This window comes from Chinchilla lanigera, unplaced genomic scaffold, assembly GCF_000276665.1.
Source record: "Chinchilla lanigera isolate Chin_1 unplaced genomic scaffold, ChiLan1.0 scaffold00004, whole genome shotgun sequence".
In the NCBI taxonomy this organism is placed as follows: Eukaryota; Metazoa; Chordata; class Mammalia; order Rodentia; family Chinchillidae; genus Chinchilla; species Chinchilla lanigera.
The window spans coordinates 30,214,821-30,235,563 of record NW_004955405.1 but is presented as its reverse complement, the minus strand read 5'-3'; the positions used below and the strand labels follow the sequence as shown (position 1 = coordinate 30,235,563).

The 20,743-nt window shown below is 43.9% G+C and overlaps 1 protein-coding gene across 2 annotated transcripts; it reads right to left on the bottom strand.

The window, feature by feature from the left end:
• Positions 1-880: 880 nt before the first annotated feature.
• Positions 881-7,492, bottom strand: Nudt4 (nudix (nucleoside diphosphate linked moiety X)-type motif 4). Of its 2 annotated transcripts, none has more exons than XM_013518293.1 (4): positions 7,347-7,492; positions 6,219-6,263; positions 3,909-3,996; positions 881-3,674 (listed from the first exon to the last, which is right to left on the bottom strand). In XM_013518293.1, exons 1-4 carry the CDS (start codon positions 7,476-7,478, stop codon positions 3,472-3,474), a joined length of 468 nt encoding a protein of 155 aa, XP_013373747.1. In that variant the 5' UTR covers positions 7,479-7,492; the 3' UTR covers positions 881-3,471. The 2 variants fall into 2 exon arrangements, with proteins under 2 accessions (XP_013373747.1, XP_013373750.1); XM_013518296.1 differs by having other exon boundaries at positions 3,909-3,993.
• Between the last annotated feature and the right edge of the window lie 13,251 nt (positions 7,493-20,743).

Genomic DNA, 20,743 nt, shown 5'->3' with positions numbered 1-20,743 from the left:
AAGACCAGCTTGGGCTACAAAGTGAGCTCAAGGCCAGCCTGAACTGCACAGCAAGACCATGTCTCAAAAAGACAAAAAAAAAAAAAAAAATGTTGGTAAGCACTTGAAGGGTGACCTTAGTGTTTTATTAGTAATGTGTGCAGTACAAAGTGCTTACATTCCTTGTGGGGAATTGTTACAATCTCAGTCCAACCGTTACACATCTCATTTCCTTTTTTCATCCCTGTTCTGCCTCGCTCCTTCCATCTCTGATTCTGTTTTTAAAGATAAGCCTACGTAAAACCTCAAGACATTTTAAGAACTTCTCAGCTCAACATCATCAGTCACTTATCTCTGTTCTACTGATGTGTGTGCTCAAGGGTGGAAACTTGCTCTGTGCTGCTTTACCAGTGCTGTGTGAAAGTATATGTTCCATATCCTTCCATATCTTACAGCTACTGTAAACACTGTAGAAACAATCTTAGAAACAACTACATAGTTGACACTACCTAAAACCAGTTTGCTAAAAATTATACTTTGAAACACAAAAACACAGTTTAAGTGATTAACTGGACAGGACTGGCATGTGGAAAATATGGCAAACAACATCATCCTTCTCCAAATTAACAATGCTTAAACTTTAACCCTAACTGCATGAGGGGCAAATGGGATTTTTACATGATTTGGAACCTGGTGACAGCACCCAAAGCTTTAAACCCCATAATCGTGCGCTAGTATGGACGCTAACTGAAATGTACAAGTGTGTGGCTCGTAAGAGATGTGTATCAGCCCCTGGTGGGAGGACAGTATAGGTTCATGGTGGAGGAGGCAATGCATTCAAAGTCAAAATGATATACCTTGCTGTAAACTTAAGTCTGTCTAAGAAAGAAAACCACGAAGATCATATTTCCATTTTTATTTGTTTCCAAATATAAAAAAGTCAAGATCCTTACACCAATTATCTCAGATGAGACCATGCAAAGCAATTCACTGTGTACAACAACCATTTTTCTACTTTATACAATGGTGTGACTGACAGAAAACTGGATGTCCTGTGCTTGGTTGGAAAATGTCATCTCTGTACAAAAACATGCAGGGAAGTTCCTACTTTGTCTGCAGGTCAATTTACAGTAACTGCTTTTTTTGTTCGTATAGGGGGCACATGGAACTGAAATTTAGCCGCCTGATTTTATCAGCTACCCCACAAATAAGCACAAAGGACAATATAAACACAGTAAACTTTGGAGGTGAGATAGTAGACATTATTTACCCTTAGTAGATTCAACTATTGAGGCCTGAAAGTACTGGTTTTCTCTCTGAACTTCCTTAGGACTTTCCCTCTGATTTTGCTAGGCTGGGTTCCAGAAGAACCCCTCATGGAATTTATGTGTGGAAACTATATTCTGCTGCATACAAATTTCTGCTAATTGCATAGCCTAACAACAGTTGGGTTTGCTAAATAAATGGCACTAAAGAAAATCCTGACCAAAGTGGCACTACTTAGTCCAAATGATTCTGACCAAAGAAAATTATACAATATTTATAGTCTAACGTAAGAGTGGCCAACAAACTGTACATTTTTACATGTCAAATACATAGTCCAAGAGTTTATAAAATAAGCCATGCATTATTACCTAAGAATACCATGTACAAGAGAAATCTCCCTAAGTTCTTGTGACAGCATTTCAGGTGGAAGCAGCCTTATATATACAAAAACAATCCAGTTTCTCTGTTAAGTATATAATTTAAAGAAATTTCAGAGATTATTGAGAAAATCTTAAGTCTATTGGTGATTGATAGAAAATGTTGATTTGTGGGATTTAAAATGTTTTCTTTTAAAAAAAACACCCAGAATACATAACCTCTGTACAAAGAAAAATACAAAAATTCTGGATGATCATGTCTGATCACACTACATAATTTAGAATGGAACGTCACTGGCTGAAAAGTTCTCTACTCATTCCTTTGACAGCGTTAACTTGTGAACTAGCATTTATATTTAATTCAGCTGCCTTTATGACACAAGATCTCATTTTCAAAATGGCACCGATTTTCCTTAAGCGTAAGGACTCTATTTTTAGCAGCAATTTTCTCTACAGGTTAACAATTTATAGAGCAAATGTTTTAACTTCTACTTCGTACTCACCAGCTAGAATATTTACAAAAGACTAATGTCTACATAAAAAATTCTTTCACTCTCCCAGCCCCACATCCTGAAGATTTTTCCTCCTCCCTCATCTCTGACCTCAGTGGGGACGCGTGGGAGGTGCAGCAGGGTATGTACGTACACACTTTAGATGGGACGCCCGATTCTGAGTAAGGAGACAAATCCAAGACAAGATCATTCTTACTATGTTCCAGTGCCCCAAAGGCCCTGTGACAAAGTACTGACAACCTAGAAAAGATGAGACATTCAAAGGTGCCCCAATACCGTAAGCCTGTACCAGCTGAACGGCAGGAAGGCCACTGGCCTCCACTGGGACGCAGCCATCACTGGCACTGAAGGTCAGATGCCAATCCCGTGGTTTTTGGTAAACAAGAAGTTTAACTGGAGAGGTGTCACTAAATTAAACTGAAACTTTTAAGAGCAGTTCACACTGAGGGAAATACAGTTCTAAGGTACTCTATGTAAGGAGAGAGTATAGATAAAAGAATTGGCAACTGAGCATGCTAAATAAATTCCATGAAATACAAGTTTCATGACAATGTACGACATGCATTTTGCTAACAATATTTCCCTAAAAATTAACTCTCTAGAGTTGTATTGTGTTTTTTAACTACTACTGACTTTTAGGGGAAATAACCGTTATCTGGTTGATGGTGACAAAGTATGTGAGAAGTCAGACAAATGAGCTGACCGACTGCCAAAAGAGCAAATTAAAAGTTCTTTGTCAAAACTGGATCGTAATGAAGTATCCTGAATGAATCTGAAATTTATGAATGATGGATTTTAATTAAATTAAATTAATTAATTAATTGGGTGCTGGGAATCAAACCCAGGACCTTGCGCAGGCAGGTGCGGTGCCACTGAGCTATATCCCCAGTCCTGGATGGATTGTAACATCGAAGATATTTTAATGAATTCCAACCACAGATTTGTTGGGTAAGTTAATGCTGCAAATGATAAGACAATTTAGGGGGAATAATACGCATTGAGTAATATGATCTCTGACAAAATAAGCAACACTGCTTATATGGACAAGAAAAACTGAAAATGCTGTTAAAAAATGACAACCAATAGAACACTGGGAGAGCAGGGCACAGTTAAGGCATCTAAAAAAAATTCCTCATGGCTTTGGCTTATTAAAATATTTTACACTATTTTTTTTTTTTTTAAAGATTTGAAAGCATCTGAAAAACATGCAAATTGTTTGAAATCCCTGCGTGGCAAATTCAGACAGTTTGCGAGCATCATTCAGATGTTTGCCAAGGACAGTGCGGAAGCCTCTCCCTGAGGCGGAGACGGCGCTCTGGGGAGGTCCGGGCCTCTGCCTATCTCACACTGGATGGCAGCCCCGGGCTCTGTGCGGTGGTCACAAACAAGGCGTTGTTATCTGGGAGGGAGGGGACTGTGGAGTTTCCGTTGGTTGGGGAACAGCCCACCTTTAATTTTTCCAGATACTCTGCATGTACGGGCTTGTGACACTGGAGAACTTTGATTGCATCTTCTACTTTGAACCACTCTCTCTTCCTTCCTAGAGAATGGCAGGACATGGGTTACTATTAATGTCAATTTAAAAAAGTAAACAAGACCTACTCACACTCTCCCCAGTGTATCGTCTGTGTTCTCTTAGAAATGAACTAAACAACATGCTGGGAAGAATTTTAAGATGTATCTTCCCTACTCTAAAACAACTAACCAAAAACTCAATAGACACTGGATACAATAGTGACTGAAAAAGAGAATTCATATAGCAAAAAGAACCTACCTATGTTAACAGAATCTTCCCAATCTTCTAATATTTCAGTGACTGTAAGAACATAAACATATGTTCTGTGCTTCCGGTCTTGGTTCTGCTTGAATATAAAAAGAAAAGCATTTTAATTTACAGGTGCTAGCTGTCGATGTATTTTCAGGGGGATCTGCTTGGCACGCTGCTGATTAGCATGCGCCGCTTCCCGACACGGCCAAGAACACAAAGTCAGAGTGCGGTACTGAAGAGTTTGTACAGACAGACAAAACGTGCACGACAGGTGCTGCAACCTCATCACGACAGATGTAATGAACTTCTAAAATTGTGATGGATCCAATTTGTGTAAAGAAAACCTTAAAATGTGAATGGAATCTGTAGTAAAAGAACTGCATTCCTGTAATTTTTTCCCCAGGCTCTACTCCCGGGCCTCTTCCTGACCACCTTTCAACGCTGTGACGAGCTGCTTCTGTTGGGGCCTGTGTAGACCAGCCACGCCCAGTCCTGTGAGAGCACCTGGGGGCTACAGGGTGCACATCAGGCACAGGCCGATTATGCTAGGCCGGGGCCTCCAGCTTGACTGCTGCTACATCACTCAGAATGAATGACTTTTTCCTTTCTCTCACTAGTTCAGTTAGTTAGGGATGATACCGAAAGTGCTAATATTCTGTTTTAAAATGAAATATGCATAGCTGGGCCTGACAATACTGTAACAGGGCTAATGTTTGCTTTTTGTTTTGAAATGGCCTCGCCGTGTAGTTTAGGCTGGACTCAAACTCAACCAGGATCCTCCTGCCTCAGCTTCCCAACTGCTGGCATTACCGGTGTGTGCTACCACACCCAGTAAAACCTAAACTGGTTTTCACATGGAGGCTTTTATCCTGATTAAATTTAGTTATCTGCTGTCCTAGGCTTGAAATAACTGCCTTGTTTTTTTTCTAAATAACTTGAGCAACCTACTCAAACACTTACGGTTTTGGAAAGGAATAAATGAGAACAGTAATAAAACAGGCACCTGTCACAAAAAACATTTTATCATTTTCAAGAATCATTTTTTACTTTTAATGTTTATTAAATCAATTTTTATTGTAGTGCGTTCACAAGTTCATTACAATCACTGGAGTAACGGAGCAAGGCGATTCTAATTATCACTTCAATCTTCTAAGTGGATAGGTATATTGATTGATATTTTCTACTAAATAGTGTTTTTGAGCCAGATGTGGTAGTGCATGGCTATCATAGCACTTGGAGGCTGAGGCAGGAGGATTGCTGTGAACTGGAGGCCAATCTAACCTACAAGGTGAGTTTAAAGCCAGGCTGAACTATATAAGGACACCCTTTCTCAACCCTCTCCTCCAAAAAAATAGTACTTGTAAAACAATAGTTACCTTCCAATATTATAAGCCATACACTGTTTTCTTCAAAGACCTTATTACCACAGTGACAGATACGTCACTTGTATCATAGTATTTGAATCAAAGAAATCTCAGTGTGTTTTCAGTTTAACCAGAAGATGGTGCTATAAAACTGGGTAAAATAAGTGCTGGATCTTGGAAAAGTGTGAATAATACCAAGAACTTTACTATTATAACTACTGTATTCCAGTTAGTCATTAATTCTACAAAGTGCTGTAAAACTGGGATTTTTTTCTGCATTCTTAAAAGCTTAAAAATAAAATTTGTATGCTCCAAGAGGACTGAGCGAACTTAACTATCATCTTGCAAAAAGTAAATAAAGCACCCATGTTCTGGCATATTCTACATCCAGGTCTGAAATACATTTGAGAATTCCTAAGTGTTGGAACCTGACCACTTGTCTGTCTTCCATGGAGCACCTAACATTTCAAATTCCCTTCAGAAAATTCCATTTTGCTCTCAGTAATAAACATTATTTGTGAGAGTTTTTTTTTTTTGGTTTGCTTCTCACAGGGTCTGGCTACGTAGTCCAGGCTGGCCTCACCTGGCTGAAGCTGACTTTCATGTCTCCCGACAGTCTTTTAGGAGTCATTATGTTGTCTAATGTTATGTGCTGAAGGCAATGGGGGCGCTGGCCAGAGAATCCACACACAGCCCAGTCCTCAGGTGGCTCTGAAGATGCTGTACGCAGGGTGCCCCGGACCAAGGTGAGCTTTCTGCTGCCCCACTGCATGTCCAGTCACCGCCACAGTCACGCACGACACCGATGGCGGATGCGAAGCTTCCATGCTCTTACTTACCTTTCTTGATCCTGTGACCAACCTGCCTACCTGCAGTTTTGTTATTTTGCTTTTATTTTAGAAAAATTATTAATTCTATTAGCCAAACATGGAGGATTCATTTTGTAACTCACCTCAAATATTCCCAGGAGCCTGCCCAATTTTCCTCTGACTCCTGCCTATTAAAGATAAAATGCAAAATATTAACTTTTCATGATAATGACACTTTTACAAATTACAGTCTGGCTCTTTCAGGTTTTTTTTGTTTTTTTTTTTGTCTGTTTTGAGACAGGGTCTCGCTATGCAGTTCAGGTTGGCCTTGAGCTCCTTTTGTAGCCCAGGTTGGTCTGGAACTCACAGCAACTCCTCTGCCTCAGCCTCCCGAGTGCTGGGATTATAGACGTGTGCCACCACACCGGGCTCTTTCAGTTTTTTAACCTAAACACAACAGACCTTCCCATACCAGGTCACTGTCTTCCAGCTTTTGTGAAGACTGCTGGCTGTGGTTTGCTATAATGGCTTAAGTGGCAAGATCTAACAAAAAATTAGACTACCAATTTGGGTCAAAGGTCAGGAATGAAATGCTTTCTGCCTTCTTAACTGAAGGCCTTTCTCCTGTGCCTGTGGTACAGATGTACAGTTCCTTCTGCAGACTGCTCAGGTTCCCCATGCTACCGCCCCCCACCCTGTCTGCATCCAACAACTCCTCACCGCCTCTACCTGAGGTGTGCTTCCTGAAGCCTCTCAGCTTCCTCCTACCCTTCCCTCCTGTGCAGCACAGCCCGTAAGACCGCAGCACTGATTCCCACAGGGACCCGCGCTACTGCTCATTTGTATTCTGTTTTGCTGTGAGTGAAAGGGAACCCGGCTGTCAAGTGAAAGAAGACAAGCAGATCAGGCCGTGTGTGCTTCTGTGCATGCGGGTATGCCACATGTACTGAGCTTAGGGAAAAGAGAAGCAACTGCTCTTTTACGAGAGAACTACAGCACATGATCGATGTCTGTGCAGTCCTGTTCACAGCAAGCCATCAAGTTATACACTGATCACTCCTCAGACAAAAATGTGACTAACAGGAAGTTAGGTGCTAATACAATTTGGGGGGATTTCCACATTGATTTTAGCACTGTGTATTTTACCAGGTTGAAAAAATACGTGTTTAGGGAAGTGCTATCTAAAGTCACATGATTAAAATGTTCAGTCAAACCACAAAAAAACCACTGCTGTGACCCCAGACCCCGTATTACTTAGCAAAGCCTCTCACCTCCTCATAAACTTCCCTCACGGCTGCGCCGCCCGGCTCCTCCTCAGGCTCCATTCCTCCTCCTGGAACGATCCACTGGTCTGGGTACCGACTGCTACTCACCAGCAGCACCTGCAAGACCCCCACACCCATGCGCTCAGCCTGAGAAGCACTGTGAAGAAACACTCTCGCGTCTGCAGGGCTATACAGCTCATGCCAGGCCCAGCCTCCAGTTCTGTCAGAATTACTAAGGGTACGTGTTAAATCGCCAAGAAGCACCGGGGCAACTTTGTGAACACAAAAGCAAAGGGTAAAAGCAGCTGGGTGTGGCACATCCCTGGAACTCCGCACTTGTGAGGCTGAGGCAGAATGATCTGCAAGAGTCTGAGGCCAGCCTGGGCTACATAATGTGTTTGAGGTCAGCCTGGAATATGCAGCAAGATGCTATCTCCAAACAACAGGCTGAAGTCAGAATTTAGTGTCAACACAGCCACCCCACTGAATCATCTGTATCTAATGAAATAATTGAAAGTATCAGAGTCAGTTAGTATAACTTTCTGATTTTTGCATAGTAACAAAGGCTAAAACCAAAGGCATTTTTTTTAAAGCTCTAGAGTTGAATGCACTGAGGTTTGTGGTAAGGTCAATTATGAACTTACTTAATGCAGTTATCCCTAGGTGTGGTAGCACATGCCTGGAATCCCAGCACTAGGGATGCTGAGGAGGATCGCTGCCTGCACTACGAGGTGAGTTCAAGGACAGCCTGAACTGCACAGTGAAACCCTATCTCCAGAAAACAAACAAAAAGAACCTAGTTATCTTTCAAGTGAGGGCCTGTGACTGTAGGCAGGACACCCTGTTCTCTCACCTGTATGATGTGAGAGTGCTTGGAAGACAGCAGATGCTGTGGGAAAGGAATAGGAAAATGCGTGTGAAGCAGGTACGTGGCACAGACTGCTTCTTAGGTCTGTGTTTATGATGAGGTGGGAAGAGATGCCTTGTAAATAAACGAGCAAACACTGCTTCATTGGTAACAAACAGCTATAATTTACAGTGTGGAATGGGGCTGGCAAAATACAACCCACCACTTGCTTTAGGGAGCTATGACGTTAGGTTTCATGGTTTTAAATTATGTCACATTCAAGTTTCAGCGACCACAGATAGAACTGTTAGAACGCAGCTGCATCAGAACCGAGCGGCTGCGACACAGACGGCGTGGCCTGTGTACCCGACTGACCGTGCTGTACAGCAGCAGCTCACAGGCCTCTCAACGACAGAATCAAGCCTGCAGTATGAGCCTTCACAGACAACGAAACACTCCACTGGCTTATCACAGACAAGCACCCTAGACGCTAACTATTAATAGTACCCGAAACAGCATTACATTTCTATCTTATACACAAAAGGCTGTGTATAATAAACTAAATGATTATGAAGGTAAGTGTCTTAACCAATGTGAACAAAAATGGTGGTGCAGGGTTATCATATATTGCCTTCAAGTAAACTGAAATGGTTCTCCCGGAAAAAAACACACCAACATTAGGACTATTTCACCTGCAGTGTAGGTGCACTTTTTCTGACATGCACACCTGCGTTCTATCTCCCCAACTCCGTCCCTACTTCTAGAGGAGCTGGTGACCCCCTGGGTTGACCGCCAGGCAAGCGAACAGCAGCTCTGTCTTCCCTGACTGGCAAGTTGACTGGCAGCAGTTCAACAGCCCCTTAAACCTACAGAAGGCTGAGCTGAGGACAAGAGAACGCCTATTCATGTGCACAATTCCTCATTCAATAAAAAGCAGCACCTTTCCGATGAATACATCTTTTGCCTCAGAGTGGCGATCAAGTACTATTTCAGGGGCCAGCAAAGCTTCTCTAATTGTGGGCCTGACAGGACTCCTGCTTCAAAAGTAAACAACTGCATCACTGCAAGCGTGTAAGTGGCACACAACAGAGGCAAATCCAGAGACAGCACTGTATACATAATAGTTGACAAAGTCTTCCTTGAAATACTAAGGCTGTCTTTGGTGGTATTACTAAGTCCAAATAAGTGAAATTAATGAATTTTAGTAAAATGAAATGTAAATTTAAGCCTTAAGATTTAAGTATTAACGTTCCCACCAGCTTGAACCACCAGTAGCACATGCATGTCCGTCCCATCACACAGACTGTACCACCCTATGGGACCGTACCACGCTGCCCAATGGGACAGCCGTGCATGTACCACCGGTGGTTCAGAGCCACTAGGCAGCAAGACATGCAAGTTATGGCCCCATCGTGAAGGTGTCAAGTATCTAAATTAGAAACTAAAGTGCCAGAGTTGAGCAAATCTACCAAGCATCAGAGGACATAGGTTTGGACTTGAAGGCATCTGTGACTGTACAGATTTTAACTAACGGATTTCATTCCTTGGTGCTTTTCAATGCGTTAATGCCCTTGCTGGGCAGGTCTGGTCTGGGGCCTGCGGGGGGATGTGCCTGTGAGAAATAACTCCTTGCAGGCCTGACGTGGTGAGCCACGAAACACCTCAACACTGGCTGAGGCGCTCCCTGCTGGCTGTTTCAAGTGCTCTCTTCTCAACTACTGAGGTGAATGCACTTCTCAACACCTACGTTTGTTCCCAGATGCCACCAGTTGTACTTGGCTTATAATTACTTACAATTAATGATGACCCCAAGGCAAAAAGAGATGTATCAAAGAGTCTACAAAATTTATTCAAGGTGGGCTAAGAAACTGAGTATGGATGAGACTTCTGTAGAAGTTTGGAAAGGGGAAACAAAAGAGGCTGCCATGGTTCCTATGTTCAAATTCTACTTTAAACAAGGTGAAACTGCAAATCACATTTTTTTTTTTTGTACTAGGAATCGAATTCACAACCTCGCACTTGCCAGACAGGCGCTGTGCCGCTGAGCTGTATCTCCAGCCAGCAAATCACATTTCATTTTATCAAAAAACAGGATTGGGCTACAGGTGTGAAGCATGGTAGAGAACTTGCATACCATGACCATTAGGGGCCTGAGCTTGGATCCCTATATACCAACCCTTGACACCAAAAAAAGGGGTCCTGAGGATCTATGGTAACCCACAGCCCTCTCTCAGGACTGGTCACTACATAACGGTTTAGGGATTACATGCTTCTAGCTGGATAAAGTTCTTACTTCCCCTCCCTCCATCTCTAGATCCCCTTCCTGTTTGCAAAAGATCCATCTCCCTGTTGCCTATTATCTAGCTTTTATTTTGCTCTCTGTACTTTGAGGTTGTTTTGAGATAGGGTCTCGTTATGCAGTTCAGGTTGGCTTTGAAATCACAGCAATCTTCCTGCCTCAGCCTCTCCAAGTACTGGGGTTACAGGTGTGCATCACCGCGCTTGGGTTTCTCATGTATGAGAAACCATGCAATATTAAAGCTTGTGTAAGAAAGTCCTTCAAAAAAGGGGCTGAGGATATGGCTCAGTGGCCTTGCATGCACAAGGCCCTGGGTTTGATCCCCAGCATCATAAAAAAAAGAGCTGGGCGTAGTGGCGCACGCCTGTAAGCCCAGCACGCAGGAGGCTAAGGCAGGAGGATTGCTGCAGGTTCCATGCCAGCCTGGGCTACAAAGTGAGTTCAAGACCAGCCTGAGTACATAGTGAGACCCTGTCTCAAAAAGGCAAAAAAGAAAAAAAGAAAAAAAAATTATGGTCTCAAGGTGCACAGCTGGGTAATTCTTACTACCCAATTCTATGTTCTCTAAGCAACTTCACTATGGGGCAGGACAGTCCAGGTGGCTGGCCACTGGAAAAATATATCACTTAGTAAAGGAATTTCAAAGCCATCAATATTCAAAATGTTAGAGTTCCAAAAAAGAAAATTCAAAGTGGTATGTATACAGGACAATGACCATTACGTTCCCAATTCTCCATGATAGTCTTCAAGAGCTACATGTACATAAGGTTAATATTGGGAAACATTAGTATAATCCATATCTGCTTTTCTGAACATTTCAACTTCAAAATTTTTTTAGGGGGGTAATGCAGGGAATTAAACCCAAGGCCTTCACACTGCGCTCCATCCCCAGGCCTTTTGCGCTTTGTATTTTGGGACAGGTACTCCTCTCCATCTCCAACCAGCCCAGCTGGGCTCCGGCCTCGCCCTCCCAGAGTGCTCCATGACCACAACCACGCCTGGCTTTAAGCTTTGGACTTTAAAACTTCTACCTAAGGGACATCAGAACGTGATTAACTTTCCTTCCAAAAGCCAGAGACACGTAGCCCTTGAATGTCCCAGTATCACCCTTTCATAAATTATTCAGAAAGCCTCATGACACAGAGCTATACAAATTCTGGGGGAAAGATTTAGCCTAAGATGGGCATGATGGAGCACACCTATGCCCCAGCACTGGGGAGGCTGAGGCGGGAAGATGTGCTTCCAGTTCAGCTTGGGCTACATAGGGAGACCCTGGCTCAAAAAACCAAAAACCATCAAAAAAAGATTTAGCCTAAACCAAGAATTTAACATGATGCGAGTCCCTTGACACTCTAAGACAGATTAAATTTGATTAAAAGATTAACTTCAAATTCACCTATCAATTTGAGTAATTGCTACCTGCAGTCTAGGGAAGATCTATGTGACTATGACTAGCTTAGGAAAGATCTCCTAATGTCCAACTTTTGGTGACGGTAGATTTGAAATCCAGCATTTTTATTAAGCCTTCTCTAGTAGACCCCTGTCTGACCTGCCTACAATTCCAGCCTGCCCTGCCACTTTTGGACTTCTCATTTTCTGAGACTGTAGAGTTGCACTGTCTATCACGCTGCCATTAGCATCATACGGCTACTTAAATTTCAGAATGGATAAAATTAAAAATTGAGTTTCTCAGCCCACTAGTCACATTTCAGGTGTCCTATATTGATTGCATACCACAGATCTACCGCTCCAGAAAGGCACATACCTTTGTGAGATTCACCCTTGTGACTTACTGTCCAAGAGCCCTGACATTCCAAAAAGATTAAATTTGATCAATTAACTTCAAATGTATTTTTGCAAATAATGATCAATTTAACTGCATATTCAGTATGTACGGTTGGGGCCAGGAATACAGCTCAGTGGCACAAGCGCCTGCCTGGCGAGTACAAGGTCCTGAGTTTGATTCCCAGTAACCCCAGCCAAAATGTATGGTTTAAAAAAATGAGCAAACTAAGGAAAAAAAAATGGAAATAAAGCTTGTGTAAATAAGGAAGGGAAGAGGGGTTGAAGGGAGGCAGGGGAATGGAGAAAAAAGAATCAAGGTATTTCATGTACCAATAAAGTTAAAAAAATAAAAGACCAAACCACTAACTTAAAAAAAAAGATGATACAGATGTGCCATGGCCTTGAAAACCAGAGTGTTTTATTAAGTACTTGCCTACTTATCTTGAATATTCCACCGGGGTTCCAACAAGAGCAAGGCTGTGCTGGGGATAGGTGGAAGGTGGAGATCAGGGGTCAGATGAAGAGGACTAGGGCACAACCTTCAAAGACCGAACCACAGTCAATAGCGTGAGCGGAGATGAGGACAGTGGAGACAGCCTCTCCGGCCCCCAGAATAAAAAGGAGAGGACACAGTTTTGTTCTGTGGTACTAGGGACTGAACTCAGTGCCTTCACACTGAGTTACATTCTCAGCCCTTTTTTATTGAGACAGGATCTTATTAAACTGCCAAGAGTGGGCTTGAATTTGCAGTCCTCCTGTCTCAGCCTCCCAGTGTGCTGGGATTATAGGCATGTGCTACCACACCCAGCCAGATGAGTGGAAAAGTTTAATCGAGGTGGGCAAAGCAATTCTGTAAACTCGCTGGAGTTTACCATGGGATGAGAAACGTCTGTGGATGCACACAAACCATCCATCCCTAGCACACAACTGATCCAGATGATAGAAAAATTGACACTGCTTTAGAAGATATTCACATTTTAATCAGGCAGACTACAAAGGACGGTGACTTCTTAGGCAGAGGGTTATAATGAACACGTAAGAAACTCTCAGTACTTTTTTTTTTGAGATAGGAACTTACTGTGTGGGCCAAAGTTAGCCTTGAACTCACAGTGATCCTTCCTGCTTCAGCCTCCGAGTGCTGGGTTACAGGTGTGTGCCACCACGCTGGGTGCTCAGTACTTTCTAAACACTTCCTACTTACTCCCCAAGAACCCTTGCACCTGCCCTATTTCAGAAGGCTTTGAGATTACAAATATGAAAGCCAAGTTTGTATTTTTATATCATTTTATAGCTTCTAGCATTATAAAGTCATTTCTCTTTCTCGGGAAAGGTTTCAGCAAGTTAAAAAGCCTAGGATTAGCCAGGCATGGTAGTACTTGGGAGGCTGAGGCAAGAGGATCAACAAGAGTTCAAGACCAGTCTGGGCTCCATAGTGAGTTCAAAGCCAGCTTGAACTACACAGTGACATCCTTTCTCAAAAAAAAAAACCAAACAAACAAGGAGGTAGGTGTGGTGGTGCACACCTGTAATCCCAGCACTTTGGAGGCTGAGGCAGGAGGATTACGGTGAGTTTGAGGCCAGCCCGGGCTACAAAGTGAGCTCAAGGCCAGCCTGAACTGCATAGTGAGACTCTGTCTCAAAAAGACCAAAAAAAAAGCCTAGGATTACAGGCAATTGTTGCTGGGAGTGGTGAGCTGCACTGTGCCACTGGAGAACCCATGTGCAGAGGCCTGTAACTCAGCTCATCAGAAAGTGGCTGGGGGCAGACGCATAAATTCCAAGGCCAGCCTGGGCAACTCAATAAAGGAGAGCATCTCAAAATAAAAAGGGTTGGAGACCGAGCTCAGGGCTGGAGGTCTTGGCTACCATGCCCTGGGTCCAGTCCCCACTACCACAAAGTCAGAAAGCCGTAAGAAAGAAGGCTTCCTGTGGCCGTTCACCTTGAATTTGTTAAGAAAAACATCAACCCAGATTTTTCCACACTACAGTTTTTTTTCAAGAACCACTGAAGAAATTCCGTTTTAAGAATAATTTTGTAGCTGGATGAGGTGGTGCATGCCTGTAATTCCAGCACTCTGGAGGCTTAGGCAGGAGAATCACTGGTAACTGGCTGGAGGCCAGCCTGGAACATACAGTGAGTTCAAAGTCAGCCTGAACTACATGACGAGGAACTGTCACACACACAAAAAAAATTATAAAATCTATTCAGCACTGCTTGAGGCCAATATAAGTTAACTTTTATTATCAAAGACTTAGCTGTGTTCTTCCAGTTGGGTTTCAACCAAGGAAGTATTTGACGTCACGAAGCCTTCCCCACATCAGACTTTAGAGGGAGCACATCTTTGTTACTACAAATTTAGTCTTCCACAAAAAATTGAGATTAACAGCCAGGTGTGCCAAGCCAGGCTAACTGTCTTCTACACATGTGGAAAACTTTTTTTTTTTCTTTTTGAGACATGGGTCTCGCTATGCAGTTCAGGCTGGCTTTAAGATCACCTTGTAGCGCAAGGTCGTGAGTTCGGTTCCCGGTACCGGAGAAAACCCAAAAAAAAAAAAAAAAAAAAAAAGATCACCTTGTAGCCCATGCTTGCCTGGAGCTCCCAAGGATTCTCCTGCCTCAGCCTCCCAGAGCTGGGATTATAGGCATGTGCCACCACATCCAGCTCATACGTGTAAATCTAAAATTAGGTCTCAACATAGTTTGTTGTAATGCTTTTTTGATTTGCTGTGGTGAAGCCATTTACCTAAGCACGACAGCAAACATAATACTGGCTTTTCTGGCAATTACTATATATTGATTTCAGAAAATGCTCTTTTAAGCCCTTCCTATACCAAGGAAAGAATCTAAATCTATAGAGCCCATCCCAATGTCGTATCATAAAGCATTACTATTTGATATCCCTCAAATCATACTAACAGGATCTAAACATTTTATAATAGCCCCTGATCTACGAGATGGAGAGATAGCTAACACACTAATTACTGCTCTAAAAATGGTACTGCTCAAGTAACAAAGCTGAGTTCTAAAGCTTCTTTCTGGAAGATGATACAGTGACACAACTATACGTGATCATTCAGAGGTTAATTCCTTTATAGTCTCAAGGCAGCCGTTGGTCACATTTGTAATGGATGAAAACAGCCTTCCCTCTAAGCCAGGTGAGGATTTAGAAGAAAATGGTTTTATTCCCCTGACCAAGCTGCAGAGCCAGATTGGACTCACACTCAAAGCCCAAAGCCAAGGCTGTCAGAGTGGTGAAAAGCAGACATTTCTCCTGCCATGCCCCCACTGACCACCTCACACAGCGCTCCCGAACTACACCCTGCCGCCGTAATCCCCTCTCCGCACACCTGACCGAGACCAGAGTAAGGCGTCCTTCTCATGCCGCTACCGGCTGGTCATTTCTCACACCTATCTTCTTCCCAAGTAGCTAAAGTTTTAAGCATTTTTAACAGTAGTATTCATAGTGTCTGTCAGCAGTGTATAACAGCAGTCAACTCTGGAAGCAGCCTCGCGTCTTGTGGGATGAGGGTGGTGTAAACTGGAACGCTTTCCAGGACAGACTGTGTTTGCACCAGCTTGCAGCGCCTCCTGCCAGGGGACGGGTAAGCACGCTGATAAACCAAGGTGTAGGCTAGGGATGCCTGCGGGGCCTGGGCTGTCACTCCTCTACCAAGTGGCCCCAAACTGCCCTTGGGTTCAGCTTTTAATCATTCACTTGCTAATGGTCACAGCCTCCTTCTGGAAACAACTGAGCACCACACATCACCTCTGCTTCAGGGCTGCAGGGAAGCTCAAGGGACCCCTTAAATCTAAGAGCGAAAGGTTATACTGTGTGGATTGCAGCTATTTAGAAGCAGTTTTGAGGCATTCCCACATAATCAGGAATCGGTATCATGAATGACTAAACCTGTAAGTTAACCTAATTCTACTGCAGTTAACAGTTTTAAAGGAATTTAACCAAAAGTAGGACAGAGCATCAGGTCAGGAACCTCCATAGGGCACACACACGGCCACCTCCAGAGACTGCCGGCTTCATGGCTATGGTACACTCTGGCTCTCTACCCCTGGTAGGCAGATTAGCACTACTTTACAGACTAGAGACACAGAAGGTCAGAAACAACAGTTGCTTCTCCTAAACTATGCTTAATTCAAAGTCGACAGCAAGAGATTGGGTGGCATGGGATGGGCTCATTGGGCAGTCCAAGCTGCCGGAAGGTTGGTATCAGGCTGATGGTGCTGCTTCCTAGTACAGGGCTCTGAAGTGAAGGAGGAAGCTTTTTCACAGTGAGAAAGGCTTGGTCATATATGAAGACCCTCAGAAAAGACAAGTGCAGATTCTGCAGAAGAGCTTTCCCTTGAACAAAGCAGCTGGTTACGGCCTGGGAGGTTGCCCTGCAAGTCTTAGAGACCTGTCAGCCTCCAAATGTTGACTTTCGCCTTTGTTTAAAAAGGCTGCCTTTTCACAGTATTGAATATTGATGAAAATGGCCTCCTCTTAAAGAAAATAATCTTTAATGACTTGAGGAACCATGAGCCCCAGACTACACATATGAAAAGGGGAGTGACTGTTGAATTTACCTGTACACAAAGATGCAGCTGGGTGCTGTGGCACATGCCTCTAATTCTAGCACTCTGGGAGGCTGAGGCAGGAGAAGCACAAATTTCAGCCCAGCATAGGCAACCTGGTAGTACCCAATCTCAAATGTTTTAAAAGGATAGGGAGCAGGGCGTGTTGGTGCACTCCTGTAATCCCAGCAAGCACTGTGGGAGGGGATAGCAGGAGGATTCCAGTCTGAGCCCAGCCTAGTAACCCAGGGATCCAGTGAGACCTTGTCTCAATGAAAAGGAGGCGCTGGGGTGCAGCTCAGCAGGAAGGCCCTGGGTTCAATCCTCAGTACTGCAAAGAAGTGCAAAGATGGATAATGGAGATTTACTCGTACTAGTTTTTTTTAACTAAGATTGCTACTATTTATTAAGAGTTCTGGTTATAGGTTTAGTTTTCTGGCTCTGTCTTTCCCTACCAACTCTTGGTTTCCCTGTGACCTTGCAGAACTCAGATTCCCCAGGAGTATACACTCAGCATTACAGCAGACCACCCATAGAAGACGCGGTCCAGGACTGGAGCTTAAAGCTAACTGCAGCAACAAATCCAATAGCAGAGTAGTCAAGTTCTTAGGGCTGTTAAGGACCCCTCCTGCGACTGTGCCTAGATTCCACCCAGGGTCAAGTCACTTTTTACTTCACCCCATGGCACTTTATCCTATTTTGCTGCCAGATTACTCTCAAGCTTGAATGCATCTAGACCCTAAATGTCCTTTGTTCAAAAGGAGGAAGTCCTTTCCTACCAAGTCCTTGCTTTTACATGTAGGGTGCTCTGGATTTTAATTTCTGGTTCTATGCTGTACTACCCTGCAGCCCCCTACACTACAGTCCTCAGGTCTTGCTCTATTTGGAATGCTTGGTCCCTTTCTCCCACTCACTGCAAGCCAACTCCAAATGAGCCACACTGGATTTGAAGCTACAAGCACCTTAAAAGCACTTTTATCTCACTGTGTTTTCCTTTTATCAGTCATAACTTCCTCCAGAGTATGTTCCTCTGGAGCCAAGACTTCACCTTTGCACCCACCGTTCACACTCTCATGTATGCAAATATGTTCAATGCAACCCATTTCTGGTTACCTATCTGTAAGGTACTGTCACCTTCACGACACAAGCATGGTACCCCAGTTACTCTATGGAGTAATTATTCATGGGCAAAGAAACTATCAAAAATGAGGATGGTTCCTCACAGAAACAATTATGTGGAAAAACTGGTCAAATAAACAGAGGACTTGAAAACAAAAACTTGGGCTCCAAAGGCTTCTGTGGCCTTGGGACAAGTTACTCTTGCTAATTTCTTCCTATACAAATGCTAACACTTGCCTGGTCAATCTGGACTATACAGTGAGTTCAAGGCCAGTGGGAACTGCATAGTGCATCCTGTGAAAGAAACAAGACACCAAAACCAGAACAAAACTATGTATTTGAAGTCAGTAAAATTGATGAACTTAAAACAAACACTACCATTTATATACCTCACAGGGCAGAAAAAGATAAGGGGAAAAATTATAAAGCTACCCCCAAAGAAAGTAAGACTCCACCATTGGAACAACCTTCTTTCCTAGAATTGCCTGTTCTAAAATCAAGGACTTACTGAGAATGCTTTCCTTCACTCAGTACAGAGAGATCAGATTAGACAGGAGCTCGACCGACCTATTCAGGGTCAAACAGCAATTATTCTCGTATTTTAACTTATACTCATCATCAAAATATACATATGTATCTCGGGCTGGGGATTTAGCTCAGCGGCACAGTGCCTGCCTGGCAAGCGCAAGGTCGTGAGTTCCATTACTGGTACCAGAAAGACCCCCCCCCCAAAAAAAAGTCTTCAAAATATATATATATCTAAAATGTCCCAACCAGGATCTAGACATTCTTAACCCAGAAAAACATTTCTCTCTCACTAGCTACAGAGAAAGGTGGGTTGAAGTTGGTTTGTATCCTATCCTCAGAAGGCTAGCAATATGATTTCAGAGCAGAAGGTGCAGTTATACAATAGAAAGTGCCTGGACTACATACAGCCACAGAAATATGATTCTGGGGCCGGGAATATAGCTCAGTGGCACAAGAGCCTGCCTGGCAAGTGCAAGGTCCTGAGTTCGATCCCGGCTACCCACCACCCCGCAAAGAAATAAGATTCTGAAGAGCTAAACCACGTGTGAAAGCTGAAGCTGGCTGTACGTTTTTCTTGAGAACTGAGTCTTCCCTCAGAGCATATCCTCAGGAGCTGATAGGCTGATTAACTTCATTTCTCCACTTACAGCTTCTAGGGTTAGTTTTACATAATGGATTTCTCTAATATATTCTCAAAATCTTGCTTTTTCATTTAATCTCGTGTGCACTTAGTAGTTATTTTACAGTAGAAACAACTTCCTGGCCTTTTTTTTTTATGATGCCGGGATCAAACCCTAGGTCTCCACATTTTGGCAATGGTCTACCACTGAGCTACACCCTCAGCCTCCAGGCAGAATAACTGCCACACACAAAACAATCGTGTATCTGCTAAGGTAATTCCTGAAGCTCTTGTTAAGATTTTTTGCTTTGCCGGACACACAACATGGACTATTTCCATTTCTTCCCATCTCTTATTCTTCCCTAGAGACTTACACCTTCACAAAGCCTGAACTTCCAAATTCACATTATGGCAAGACTTCAAAGGTAACACTTTCAGAAAGGCTTTGAAGCTCTGCCTCACAAAATCTCACTCATTCAACAATCGGTGAGCATCTATTTGCCACGGACCGGGCCCTGCGCCAAAGGCTCAGCACCAGGAATAGGGACTGGACTCTGGATTCTGACAATCTCACTTCCTAACTGTGTCACTTGGGCAGCGAACTTATGCTCTGCACCGATTACTCCGCACTACTTCCAAGTGCTAAAGGATTAAACGTAACAACTTTTCTCCGGCTGTACCTAGCACATTGTAAACTCTGAACTAGGGATATGCCCCTTCCTTCCAAGGCCCTCATCTTTTTTTTGGTAGAATGCATTTAATGCTTGTTGCCTCTGTTCACTCTGTAAGTGGTAAAAACTCCCCCCCTGGTAGTTTCTACCTTCCCTAAGGAAACCCATCTCAAAGCCACTGTTTCTCTGGAAACTTCTTCAGCGTTCGGGGTTTAACACCAATGGCTTTGGAATGAGTAATCACCAGCCAACCTAAGTGCTAAATTTCTTTAAAATACAGAGGCCGAGGGGGTTTTAGAAAGGGTGATTTTCAAGCACGCGATCTTTGTTAACACAAGATCCACTAAGCCACCGAGCCTACACCGTCCTGACTACAGCGACCAGCAGTAAGGAAGCTGCAGTTCCAGCATCTCCAGCTTCAGCCCGGTATTTGACTGGCCACCCCTGGTTACGGACGGCGTCAGAATATTAACTTCTGCCCTATCATTTTGTGCACGGCAAAGCCAGAAGATTAATCTGCTCCCAAATGACTACTTACGCTGGGCACATTTACAACAGGGAGCCGTTCAGAAATTAAATGTAACCTGACCGAGTAAAAGCCGCCCTCTAGAGAAGCCCAGGGATCCCCACCAGCGACCCTAGGCGGAACCCGCTCGCTGTTAGGACGGGCACCGCTCCTTCCCCGACGCCCCGAGGGAAGCGGCCGGGAGGGACCCGCCGGGCGCCGAGTCCGGCCTGAAAATGGCAACCGTGCCCGCATCTCGCCCACTTCACCCCTGCTGGCACCGCTCCACATCTCTCACTGGCCCTCCCTCGGCAGTCAGAAACTTTCGCGGCGGGGGCCGGCTTTGAAAACGCAGCAGCGCCCCGCCGCCCGCCCGAGTTCCGGGGCCCGCCGCCCGCTCACGCCATTTCTCCCCGCCCGTCGGCGGGGCGCGCAAGATGGGGCCCGCCTCCCTCGCGCCGGC

Excerpts from the sequence above, each read along its gene's own strand:
- Nudt4 (XM_013518293.1), bottom strand. The coding sequence starts at position 7,478 with ATGGGTGTGGGGGTCTTGCAGGTGCTGCTGGTGAGTAGCAGTCGGTAC. Across the intron at positions 3,997-6,218 it reads GGCTCCTGGGAATATTTGAG|CAGAACCAAGACCGGAAGCA; the intron begins GTGAGTTACAAA and ends TTTATATTCAAG. Across the intron at positions 3,675-3,908 it reads GGAAGATTCTGTTAACATAG|GAAGGAAGAGAGAGTGGTTC; the intron begins GTAGGTTCTTTT and ends GCCATTCTCTAG.